Source organism: Lethenteron reissneri, chromosome 43, assembly GCF_015708825.2.
Source record: "Lethenteron reissneri isolate LAM-NWPU_2019-01 chromosome 43, ASM1570882v1, whole genome shotgun sequence".
Taxonomy (NCBI): Eukaryota; Metazoa; Chordata; class Hyperoartia; order Petromyzontiformes; family Petromyzontidae; genus Lethenteron; species Lethenteron reissneri.
In genome coordinates, this window is record NC_083821.1 from 10,764,771 (window position 1) to 10,777,703 (window position 12,933).

The following is a 12,933-nucleotide window of genomic DNA, read 5'->3' on the forward strand; positions in this document are numbered from 1 at the left end:
CTACCATCACGCGTAAATGTGTAGCAGCCAAATACTCTAAATGCGTGATGTTGATTCTAAATGTGGGAGGGAAAAACTAGAGGATCTGGAGAAAAATCCACGCGACCCAAGGGAGAGATAAAATGCAAACAGCAAATATACAGAGGTTTGTTTTGGATTAGATCGCGTAAATATAAATGTGTCGTTAAACCTGCCACCACCCGACGCATCCAATTAGTAAGGTTTGTCACATAAACAAAACATGCAAATTCGTTACTAGTACAGCACACCGGTGTGTTGGAGAGTAAACCCACAACATCTACAATTCGAGTATGACGTTTTGCCAGTAAATACCACTAGCATCATCATGTGATAGCCAGATTTGTGGAGAAATCCTCCTGTTCCATTCCTTAAATAGAGGGATAGATGCGATGTCATCACTTGCGAGCCAATCAGATGCCAAGGCCAAAGGAGGGGGGAGGGGTGAGCGTCAGGGTCGGGATCGAACCCACAACCTCCTGTACACCAGGCGAGACAGTTAACATCTCGCTACGCCTGCCAAATGATCGCCCATCCCCGGCCCCAGCCAGGCACCGCCTCCTCGTCAGCTCAGCTGAAGCTGTGGCGGCACGACTGGCGGGCAGCTCGCCGCTAAATACCGCCGGGGCAACCAAACGGAGAATTTACCCCGGGCCTGTAAAACACCGCGGGGTGGCACTTGGGGCCCGCCGCACCGGCGAGGCGTAGGAGAGGGCGGCCATCTGTGAAAAAGAGCTTCATAGCTCATCGGATTTCCTCCAGTCCGAAATAAAGATTCTGATTCTGGGTTGGGGGACGTTGGGGGGGGGGGGGGGCACCTGAAGTCGCAGGGCTGGATGGTGACGGTGGCCTGCGGCTCCGCACCCAGGCCGTGCCGCACCGTGACGGCCGGCGTCTGGCTCGCTTCGGCCTCGCTCGCAAACTCGAGCACGAGCGCATGCTCTCCCGGCTCCAGCCCGTCCAGCGTCACGTGCAAGTTGTCCTGCGCATGCACAGAAAACGTAGACAAAGATCCCCCGTACGGCCTTTAACAGTGTTGGGGCAAGTGCTGTTAGCGAGTAGCACCTGCGAAGGCTGTCACGGCACACAAGGAGGTAGGTGGCCAGCACCATGCCCGGCCGCCTTTGTCTCCCTAGTGCCAATGCTTTTACACATCGCACTAGGTACTCATTTGAGGCTGAGTCGACCTAGGGGAGGCCCAGAACCGGTTCAGATAAATATAATCGTCACTGGCGTTGGTCGTGAGTGGAAATCGAACCCGGATGACCGGGTTCGTAGCGCAGCAAGCTAACTGCTACACTACTGCTCCCCAGAACACACACGCATGCACGCACACGCACACATGCACACGCACGCTAAAAACGCGCACGCACGTACAGACACACCTATGCACATGCACCACGAGCGGAGTCTAAGTGGGGCCCCTCGTGCGCCACGCCGGCCTTCACAGCTGCTGCTCACTATCAGCACCTGCCCCCCAACAGTCTCTGCTAAGGCTACACGGGGGATCTTTGTCTTCGTGTGTGTAGTGGACGGGGGGGGGGGGGGGCACGCAGAGGAGACAGGAAGGTGGAAGGGGGGGAAGTCGCTTACATGCTGGGCGCCGAGTTCCACCACGGCAGCCGGGGAGGGGTGGGGCCGGGTGCGCCCCTGCACGGCGACGCGCTGGCCCGAGCGGTCCACGTGGAATCCGAGCGCCGCGGCCGCACTCGCGAAGCCGTCGAGCGGCAGGAAGGAGTAGAGCAGGCAGCTGGGACGCACGGGGCGGGGGGAGGGAGTGGGGGCGGATGAGAACCTGCCTGGGTGCCCTGTCTCAGTCTGCAGTGAGTCAGTGGGTGCCATGTCTCAGGCTGCAGTGAGTCAGTGGGTGCCCTGTCTCAGTCTGCAGTGAGTCAGTGGGTGCCCTGTCTCAGTCTGCAGTGAGTCAGTGGGTGCCCTGTCTCAGTCTGCAGTGAGTCAGTGGGTGCCCTGTCTCAGCCTGCAGTGAGTCAGTGGGTGCCCTGTCTCAGTCTGCAGTGAGTCAGTGGGTGCCATGTCTCAGGCTGCAGTGAGTCAGTGGGTGCCATGTCTCAGTCTGCAGTGAGTCAGTGGGTGCCATGTCTCAGTCTGCAGTGAGTCAGTGGGTGCCATGTCTCAGGCTGCAGTGAGTCAGTGGGTGCCCTGTCTCAGTCTGCAGTGAGTCAGTGGGTGCCATGTCTCAGTCTGCAGTGAGTCAGTGGGTGCCATGTCTCAGTCTGCTGAGTCAGTGGGTGCCATGTCTCAGTTTGCTGTGAGTCAGTGGGTGCCATGTCTCAGTCTGCAGTGAGTCAGTGGGTGCCATGTCTCAGTCTGCAGTGAGTCAGTGGGTGCCATGTCTCAGTCTGCAGTGAGTCAGTGGGTGCCATGTCTCAGTCTGCAGTGAGTCAGTGGGTGCCATGTCTCAGTCTGCAGTGAGTCAGTGGGTGCCATGATTCAGTCTGCAGTGAGTTAGTGGGTGCCCTGTCTCAGTCTGCAGTGAGTCAGTGGGTGCCCTGTCTCAGTCTGCAGTGAGTCAGTGGGTGCCCTGTCTCAGTCTGCAGTGAGTCAGTGGGTGCCTTGTCTCAGTCTGCAGTGAGTCAGTGGGTGCCATGTCTCAGTCTGCAGTGAGTCAGTGGGTGCCCTGTCTCAGTCTGCAGTGAGTCAGTGGGTGCCATGTCTCAGTCTGCAGTGAGTCAGTGGGTGCCATGTCTCAGTCTGCAGTGAGTCAGTGGGTGCCATGTCTCAGTCTGCAGTGAGTCAGTGGGTGCCATGTCTCAGTCTGCAGTGAGTCAGTGGGTGCCATGATTCAGTCTGCAGTGAGTTAGTGGGTGCCCTGTCTCAGTCTGCAGTGAGTCAGTGGGTGCCCTGTCTCAGTCTGCAGTGAGTCAGTGGGTGCCCTGTCTCAGTCTGCAGTGAGTCAGTGGGTGCCTTGTCTCAGTCTGCAGTGAGTCAGTGGGTGCCATGTCTCAGTCTGCAGTGAGTCAGTGGGTGCCCTGTCTCAGTCTGCAGTGAGTCAGTGGGTGCCATGTCTCAGTCTGCAGTGAGTCAGTGGGTGCCATGTCTCAGTCTGCAGTGAGTCAGTGGGTGCCCTGTCTCAGTCTGCAGTGAGTCAGTGGGTGCCATGTCTCAGTCTGCAGTGAGTCAGTGGGTGCCATGTCTCAGTCTGCTGGGAGTCAGTGGGTGCGCTGTCTCAGTCTGCAGTGAGTCAGTGGGTGCCATGTCTCAGTCTGCAGTGAGTCAGTGGGTGCCATGTCTCAGTCTGCAGTGAGTCAGTGGGTGCCATGTCTCAGTCTGCAGTGAGTCAGTGGGTGCCATGTCTCAGTCTGCAGTGAGTCAGTGGGTGCCATGTCTCAGTCTGCAGTGAGTCAGTGAGTGCCATGTCTCAGTCTGCAGTGAGTCAGTGGGTGCCATGTCTCAGTCTGCAGTGAGTCAGTGGGTGCCATGTCTCAGTCTGCAGTGAGTCAGTGGGTGCCATGTCGCAGTCTGCAGTGAGTCAGTGAGTGCCATGTCTCAGTCTGCAGTGAGTCAGTGGGTGCCATGTCTCAGTCTGCTGGGAGTCAGTGGGTGCCCTGTCTCAGTCTGCAGTGAGTCAGTGGGTGCCATGTCTCAATCTGCAGTGAGTCAATGGGTGCCATGTCTCAGTCTGCAGTGAGTCAGTGGGTGCCATGTCTCAGTCTGTTGTGAGTCAGTAGGTACCATGTCTCAGTCTGCAGTGAGTCAGTGGGTGCCATGTCTCAGTCTGCAGTGAGTCAGTGGGTGCCCTGTCTCAGTCTGCAGTGAGTCAGTGGGTGCCATGTCTCAGTCTGCAGTGAGTCAGTGGGTGCCTTGTCTCAGTCTGCAGTGAGTCAGTGGGTGCCATGTCTCAGTCTGCTGAGTCAGTGGGTGCCATGTCTCAGTCTGCTGAGTCAGTGGGTGCCATGTCTCAGTCTGCTGTGAGTCAGTGGGTGCCCTGTCTCAGTCTGCAGTGAGTCAGTGGGTGCCATGTCTCAGTCTGCTGAGTCAGTGGGTGCCATGTCTCAGTCTGCTGTGAGTCAGTGGGTGCCATGTCTCAGTCTGCAGTGAGTCAGTGGGTGCCATGTCTCAGACTGCAGTGAGTCAGTGGGTGCCCTGTCTCAGTCTGCAGTGAGTCAGTGGGTGCCCTGTCTCAATCTGCAGTGAGTCAGTGGGTGCCATGTCTCAGGCTGCTGAGTCAGTGGGTGCCATGTCTCAGTCTGCAGTGAGTCAGTGGGTGCCATGTCCCAGTCTGCAGTGAGTCAGTGGGTGCCATGTCTCAGTCTGCAGTGAGTCAGTGGGTGCCCTGTCTCAGTCTGCAGTGAGTCAGTGGGTGCCATGTCTCAGTCTGCAGTGAGTCAGTGGGTGCCATGTCTCAGTCTGCAGTGAGTCAGTGGGTGCCATGTCTCAGTCTGCTGTGAGTCAGTGGGTGCCATGTCTCAGTCTGCTGTGAGTCAGTGGGTGCCCTGTCTCAGTCTGCAGTGAGTCAGTGGGTGCCCTGTCTCAGTCTGCAGTGAGTCAGTGGGTGCCCTGTCTCAGTCTGCAGTGAGTCAGTGGGTGCCATGTCTCAGTCTGCAGTGAGTCAGTGGGTGCCATGTCTCAGTCTGCTGTGAGTCAGTGTCTCAGGCTGCTGGTTGGTGTGGCGTGGCCCTCACTTGTCATCGGCTTGCTCGGGGGTCGCGCTGTGGCGGCAGGGCTCCGTGACCTTCACCTGCAGTGCGGGAGCCTCGTAGTAGGTGCTGGGCAGCAGCACCAGGTAATCCTGCCACACACACGAGAACACAAAGACAAAGATCCCCCGTGCGGCCTTAACAGACTGTTGGGGCAAGTGCTGTTAGCGAGCACTTAAGAAGGCCGGCATGGCACACGAGGGGGTGGGTGGCCAGCACCACGCCCGGCTGCCTTTGTCTCCCCAGTGGCGATGTTTATACAGAATCAGAATATTTATCCTGGAGAAATCCGATGAGCTGTAAAGCTCTTTTTTTATACATGTCCAGCAGGGGAAGGTCAGAATATGACAACAACAAACGACAGAAAAACACGGCAGGAATTAGTTTAGGAAAGGTAAGCAAATCACTCAAACGAAACACTTATATTACACCCTGCACCAGGCACTCATTTGAGGACGAGTGACATAGGCGATGCCCAGGACCGGTCCAGATGTTCGTGGCTGCTGTTGGCCGCGAGCGGGAATTGAACACGGGTTTGCCGGTTTCGTAGCGCAGCGCGCTAACCGCGACACCACCGCTCCCCCACACTGCATTGCAGCGCAGCGCGCACACACGCGCATCACGCACGTACACAGCGCGCACACACGCAAGCACGCACGAAAGCACGCCGCTCGCCACGTGGCTTTAGGGATGAAGAGATTCAACGATTCGGCTCAATGAATATTCCCGCTAATACCACCCCTTATCCCCGTGTGTTATTACAGCCAAAACACGCCGTTTAATGCAGCTTTGCTCAATAAACTGCCTCCAGCAGCAACAAGTCAACGCTCACAAACGACCTGCAAAGAAAGCAGCGCTGTGTGATGCGGCGACTTCTCTCCGTGTCGCGAGCGCTCTCCACCAAGGGGATTTTCGACGACCGTGCAGGCATCGGCCATGGCGGCGACACTGCCCCCTTCCCCTGCCGGATGTAACGATCCATCGACTAAACATCGGATTCGCGATCTCGCGACGCGGGCGTCGGACGACGCGCGTCACAAGCCGCGTCCAGGGATTTTTGACGGGGTCACTCACGACAAAGGCTACTCGCGGATCCTTTTCAAGCGTAACACAAGTGAGTGGGTGAGGCGAGTCGATCCGCGTGTAACGAAGTCAACGACCAGAAGCGGGTGAAGGTGAAGACTCGCGAGAGTCACAGGCGGCCCCCCGAGCTCACACCACACAACAACAACACAACAACAACAACCAGCACCACCACAGGTGCAGGCGAGGCAGCAGCTGTGCCCAGCCATCACGTGGACACCGCTGGGTTGGCTTGTGGGGGGCGGTGGTGGTAGTGGGGGGCGGTGGTCGTAGTGGGGTGGTGGTGGTCGTAGTGGGGGGCAGTGGCCGTAGTGGGGGGGCGGTGGCCGTAGTGGGGTGCGGTGCGTCGTACCAGCAGCACGTCCTGCACCTCAATGACGATGTACCACGTGCCAGGGTTGAGCACGAAGGGGGTGGCGGGCGCCCCGTTCCCGGGCACCGTCACCAGGGCCGGTGACGCCGCGCGGCCAAACGTCACCGAGCGGCTCTGCTCCTGGCCTGCGTGCCGATCAGGGGACGCGACGCGGAGAGACGCCACGGGGAATCAGGGGACGCGACGCGGAGATGCATCGACCCACGGTGGTCGCCCTATCCAAGCGCTATCCAGGCTCCGCTCTGCTTGACTTTCGAGATGTCACACCCGATTGGTGGAGATGAAGCCATTTTCATCCGAACGTTCGATGACCGTGCCTGAATCAGGCACCCTGACTTTACTAAACTGAGCTGTGTAGCTCTTTTGCAGAAGCGAGCTGGTCACAGATGATGGCTCAACGAAGTGGCTTATGGCGTGGAAATTTATTGCAGCCAAATACTCTAAAAGCACGTTGATTCGAATTGCGGAGGGAAAATCCGGACAAGCCGTATACCAGGCGAGGTAGTTAACATCTTCGCCACCGTGGCGCCCTTTACAATAGAAGGGTTCCAACTGGGTCCGGAGCATGTCGGGTGGAACAGCGTCACAGTGATTAGCGTACACGTACAATAGGCGAGACGATTTCAATGCCTTGGAGTACACCCGGCAGTGCTTCACGATTAGTTTATGTTGGGTTTGGTCATCGCATGGAGGTCTAACGTCAACTTCCAGGACTACAACCCTCCACCGCCTGAGCCAATCAAATTATGTTGTCACGTGGGCAAATATGCTAATTGATCTGATGTATCAGCAAAACGGGAATGTTGAACGGCAAACAAAATGTGAGAGTTTTCGTTCCCGACGCTTTGCTGAACATCACATCCAGCATCACCGGGTGTTAACCAAAGCTCAGCTCTCACGTGAAAGGGCTTCCAACCCGCCTACTGAAGTAGGATCTGTAATGTCATCAGCACAGCCACGCACGTGGATCCAATTTAACAATTAGGGTTCATTCCTGGTTGCTTGGCTGCAATTGGCTGCTTAGATGAGGGTAACAAGGCAAGGTCAATCCATTTAGCAGCATTAACCAGGGCGGCCGCTGGACTCGAACCGCGAACCTCTGTGACACACGGCTAACGCGCCCCCCCCCCCCCCCCCCCGGCCAGATCGCCAGGCCCCAATCGCACGTCACGGACATGGAGAGCGCTGGGCGAGAGTTCGAATCCGGGAATGGGCCGGGAGGTTCGGAGCTGCTGAGCGGAGGGCCTGGCCCACGTGAGGCCATGCGTGCGTGTGTGTGTGTGCGTGTGTGTGCGTGCGTGTGTGTGCGTGTGCGTGTGTGTGCGTGCGCGTGTGTGCGTGTGTGTGCGTGTGTGTGCGTGTGTGTGCGTGTGTGTGTGCGTGTGTGCGTGCACGTGCGCATGTGTGTGCACGTGTGGGTGTGTGTGCACGTGCGTGTGTGTGCGTGTGTGTGTGTGCGGTGCCGGCGCTCACAGCTCCAGCAGGTGTCCGAGCTGAAGTCCTCGGTGACGGAGATCACCGCCTGCACGTCGTGCGGCACCGCGCTCTGGTAGCGGAACACCACGCGGTACAGCAGCGGCAGCTCCACCTGCACCCGCACCACCAGCTGCGTCTGCACACGCGCACACACACAGCGCATGTGAATACACAACACACCGCACGTGAACACGCACACACCGCACGCACACACACACATCGTCCACACACACAACACACCGCACGCACGCACACACGCGTGCACAACGCAAGCGCCCACACATGCCGAAGCACAGCTTGGTTTAGAAACAGATTATGATATTAGTGCTGTTAGTGAGCGTCTATTAAGGCTGATGTGGCACGCTCCCCCAGTGCTGATACTGACAGACCACACCAGGTACCCATTTAAGACTGAGTCCACCTTGGTGAGGCCCATGACCAGTTTTGGTATCACTCGCCATTGATGTTAGCCACGGCCAAGCATCAAACTCGTGTAGCCGGGTTCATAGTGCAAGACACGAACCAATGTGCCACTACCAGAGGGAGGGAGGGAGGAGAGGGAGGGGAGGGGAGGGAGAGAGGGAGGAGAGGAGGGAGGAAAGGTGGAGGTGGAGGGGAGGGAGGAAAGGAGAGGGAGGGAGGAGAGGGAGGGAGGGAGAGGGAGAGGCCCCCACCTGCAGGCAGGACATCTGTGCGTAGCCGCGCCAGCTGAAGTCACTGAACTCGTTCGGGTCGAATCCGAAGCGCACGGGGCGCCCCTCCAGCGTGAGGCCCTCCTCCACCTCCACCCGCAGCGCGTGCATCCCCGGCAAGAAGTAGTGCTGCTCCGGCCTGCACACACACACACGCGAGATAAAGATCACCCCTAAAGCCTCGGTAGACTGTTGGGGCAAGTGCTGTTAGCGGGTAGCATCTACGAAGGCCGGCACGGCACACGAGGGGGCGGGTGGAATCCGAGTCTCAGTGACCTGCGTTGAAACTGGGATCTCGCGCCTAGAGAGTTGATGGGGCCCAGCCTGACCACTAATGACCTTTGGGTTCATCACACTTCTTTGGGGTGGGGGGGACGGCACGTGAAGCCGTGCACCGGCTCCGGCAGGAACTTGCACTCGTCCACTCGAATATTGTGTTTAGTTTGTTGTCCTTCCCCAACACCTCCGATCAGCACGGTCGGGCTACGTACGGCGTCCACAAGAAGTTCAACGCACGTACGCGCGTCCGGCGATGCAATCATTCGCCCAGAACGTGCACAACGAGAGCCGGTCCTATCGCTCCGTCTCCGCGGCGGAACCAAGTTCAACGTACGTACAGCAGCAACACGTTCGGGAGCTAAATGACGACGTTGAGACCTGCTCGCCATGTGGGGGGCTTCAGAAGAGAGTTGGTGGAGTTTTGCTGTCCCTCTGTTGAAGGAGCGTAGAACACCGTGGGGCTCGCTCTATAAGCTGTTACGCAATATTCTACTGAAATTCAATCTTCATTGCTCACCCACAATTCTTATTTTTGGATATAGGGGGAACGAGGGTACCAAGAGGGGTTGACGAACTTTATCATGAACAACGGCAAACTGGCCACCTATAGGGCCAGGAAATGTGCAATTGACGGGAGCGGCTTCCCCAGCCACTGCCGCATCTTCAAGGCCCTGGTTTCTGCCAGAATTTGGCTAGAATTTCGGTCGCATCTTTCTCGCCGCGTTGGGCTACCGAGGGTGGCCACAATTGCACGACCGTGGACCGTGGCGTGCGTCTTCAGTTCCGGATCTGGGTGTGAATTCTAGAACGGTGACGGCGTGATCCCAGAAGGGGGACTTGGGACTTAGGTAGGCGGCAAGGTATATTGTTGGGGTCTTGGTTGATGGGTTGGAACTTGCACTGTGCATCTGGAACACACATCATCTTAACAAAGTGGAGTGGCACCGTTCGCCGTCAAAGTTCCTCGCGGGAATTTTTTCCCGTCAAATTTGCGACGAGACACCCAGGGCACAATCGGACCGTGACGAGAAGGCAACGCGGCGCGTTTCGCGTGCAAGGGAGGTGCGGCGCCGCGCGGCTCCCTACCGGTCGCAGCGGCGCCCCCCCAGGTGGGGGCGGCAGCTGCAGGCGCCCGTGCGGCTGTCGCAGCTTTGGCCCAGCGACCCCCCAACGTCGCAGAGGCAGCCTGCACTCGCCACGCACAACACATCACACACGCACACACACAGCACGCACGGTACGCAGAAGCACATCACACACACAGCACGCGCAGCACATCACACGCGCGCACACACAGCACGCGCAGCACATCACACACGCACGCACACAGCACGCACGGCATGCGCAGCACATCACACGCACACACACATAGCACGCACGGTACGCGCAGCACATCACACGCACACACACAGCACGCACGGCACGCGCAGCACATCACACACGCACACACACAGCACGCACGGCATGCGCAGCACATCACACACGCACACACACAGCACGCACGGCACGCGCAGCACATCACACGCACGCACACAGCACGCACGGCACGCGCAGCACATCACACACGCACACACACAGCACGCACGGCATGCGCAGCACATCACACACGCACACACACAGCACGCACGGCACGCGCAGCACATCACACGCACACACACAGCATGCACGACACACGCAGAAGCATAACGCGCGCACAGGCAGCACGCACAGGCAGCACGCACAGACGGCACGCACAGCATAGCACACACGCGCAGCACGGCGCCACATTTGAATTGCCAAGCAGCGAATCTGAGCGATGGCCGCTGATAACAATCTCCATTTGGTGTTCACGAGCGTGCAGTGGAAATGATACAATCCCATGGGTTGGGGCCTCAGTCTCTGGCCCCCGCCATAGGAGGCTGTCACGGGACCCCACGAGGTTGGTGCTCGGGGTTCACGCGTTCGGCAGTGTGCACCGAACAGGCGGAAGGGGGAGCAGTGGAAACGAGCAAGTTTATACCACGGCGCGAGACACCGAGGGGGAGCTTTGGTGAACGGTGGTGCCCGACGGCGCAGTGGCGGAGGGAAGGGAGCAGGCAGGAGGTGGAGTGGACGCTGGCTGCGGGCACACCCTTTTGGGAGCGGGGCCAGGTGTGTTTGTATCTTGATATCCGCTCGTATTGGATATAGCCCTCGACCAATGTGTTGCTGGTATCCGCACTGTGCTTATAGGGGGGGGGGGGGGCGGTGTAGTGGAATCAATAGCATTAGCTAGAGCAGGAACCACTTCAGCCTGACATTAAGAAGAAGAAGGAAAATCCTTAAAATACAAAATAAATGCAGAACTGGTGGACGATTCGTGCAGCGGCCATTCTTCACAGCACACAAACGAAGAGGAACGGACATTGTCCACAATGTCGCCAATTGTATCTTTTGTTTTTTTCTATCTCAAGGCCACACAGCGTTGTTGAGCAATGCGTCGAGTCGATTTGTATCGACTGTGCCCGCGCGCTTCAGCTAGAAGTCCATTTTTGTTTTTAACATCACTAACAAACAAAAAAGAGCCTCGAGGTGAACTTGCGGCGTGACCACGGGACGAGCCGGCGAGACGCGAGGGGGCGTGGCGCGCGAGAGCTGGACCCTCGTCCCACCTTGGCAGCCAAAGTAGTTGTCGGCTTCGAGCGAGAAGTATCCGTCCTCGCAGGCCGTGCAGGAGCGCGTGCCCACGTTGGGCTTGCAGTAGCACTGCCCCGCGAGCTGCGTGCGACAAAACGGACGCGGCGCGTAGCGGGCCAGGCGGAGCACGGGGGGGGGGGAGCGGGGGGGGAACGACATCGTCAGCAGCATCAATCGATCCAATGTTCATCTGTTACACGGAAAGTCCCGTTTTAAGCCAAGTCATCCAGCTAGGTTTGCACGGGAGATCCGTGGTGCGATCGGCACAGAACAAAAAACAACAACAACAACAACACATCATCATCACAGCGGTAGGCATAGAAGAGCAGGCCACAGCAGAACAGCAAATGTCATCGGCAAATAGAAAATAAATGTTAAAATAATTATGAAGTGAGTAAATACCTGCTCACACTCGGCTACGCCACTCAGAGTGCCCTGTCCGTCACAGTGGCAGCCTGCAGTCAACGCACACGAGAGAGACCCTTCACAGATGCCCGTGGTGTCGGCATCGGAAGCTCATGCAGACAGCAAGCAGAACCACTCGTTGGGGAACAATGCAGCAGTGAAATCGCGTGTTTTCTCGATAGCCTCCTTGGGGTTTATCCCACCGCAACCTTCAACAGTGCACTCTCGCTCACCGCTTTGTGGATGAGTGGGTCACTCTGTGCCTAGTTCCTCTTTTATCGCGCAGGGGTCGCATCAGGTACGGGGGCTTGCTGTGGTTGTTCCACCTGATGACGATTGCTTGTGTTGCGATTGAAACGTCGTGATTTGTTTTATTTTATTTTATTTCCATCTACGTGACTTTACCGAAAGAACCAAAGAGTATGGTGGCCTAATATTTTCAGTGCCCAACGGGGCAACCCTGGTGCTGACGACACTGAAGTCACTTTCGTTCAAATTTCTGTACAAACCTCAACCCAAACGTGTGGGCGGTGCGACTGCACCAGGACCCGCAGGTCGGAGGGCCACGGGCTACGAGGGAGCTGGGGGGGGGGGGTGGGTGGTTCGGGTTCAGCCAACGGGGCCCCCCGTTTCATTCCTTGCACCAGGGCAAACCGCCGCTGGGCCACGCTCACCTTCACAGCCAGAGGGATTGTAGGAGTTGATGTTCCAGTAGAGGGGCTTGCACACGTCACACTCGGGCCCCGTCACGTGCTCCCGGCACTGGCAGGAGCCCTGGAAGGAAGCAAACCCTCACACCGGGTCTCGAGCCGACAACTTCACGTGCGGCAGTCCCTCGCCCATCGACTGTTGGCCTGGGAGTCATGAGCAGCCCACCGTAAGGCACTGCCGGGTGAAGGCCTTCCCCCGTGCTGTGGCAAGTCAACGGGGATGTTCGACGAGGTTCGTCGGAGCGGGTTGTGGTGAACGAGGTCTGTCCCAGGGTCAGTTGCTAAAATTATTCCAAAAAACAATTTACTTATTTATCCTCGTCGGACTCTTTATCAGGAGGGTCCCGTGACGTTGGGTTTTCATTTGAAGATGTTTTCAGACAATTAATGGTGGGAGGGAACCGGAGCACCCGGAGAAAACCCGTGCATGTGAGGGGGCAACGCTATATCCCCGTGCAGATGGAAACAGATGGCGATGCGTCCACTTGCTGTACTGCCTTCTCCTGACGAGCCAGGATATGACACCTCAACGCCCATGGGAAGGGAGCTTTACAACATTTGTGTGATCCATTAACCCTCACTGC

General features: G+C 57.6%; 1 protein-coding gene across 1 annotated transcript in view; it reads right to left on the reverse strand.

The window, feature by feature from the left end:
• Positions 1-12,933, reverse strand: part of LOC133353272 (laminin subunit alpha-5-like) — a 214,122-nt gene that overhangs the window by 117,588 nt on the left and 83,601 nt on the right. Inside the window, 10 exon segments of the mRNA XM_061569380.1 lie at positions 837-1,000; positions 1,612-1,768; positions 4,662-4,768; positions 6,112-6,257; positions 7,606-7,744; positions 8,283-8,439; positions 9,666-9,765; positions 11,210-11,315; positions 11,637-11,689; positions 12,314-12,413. Coding sequence (XP_061425364.1) covers positions 837-1,000; positions 1,612-1,768; positions 4,662-4,768; positions 6,112-6,257; positions 7,606-7,744; positions 8,283-8,439; positions 9,666-9,765; positions 11,210-11,315; positions 11,637-11,689; positions 12,314-12,413 — 1,229 coding nt within the window.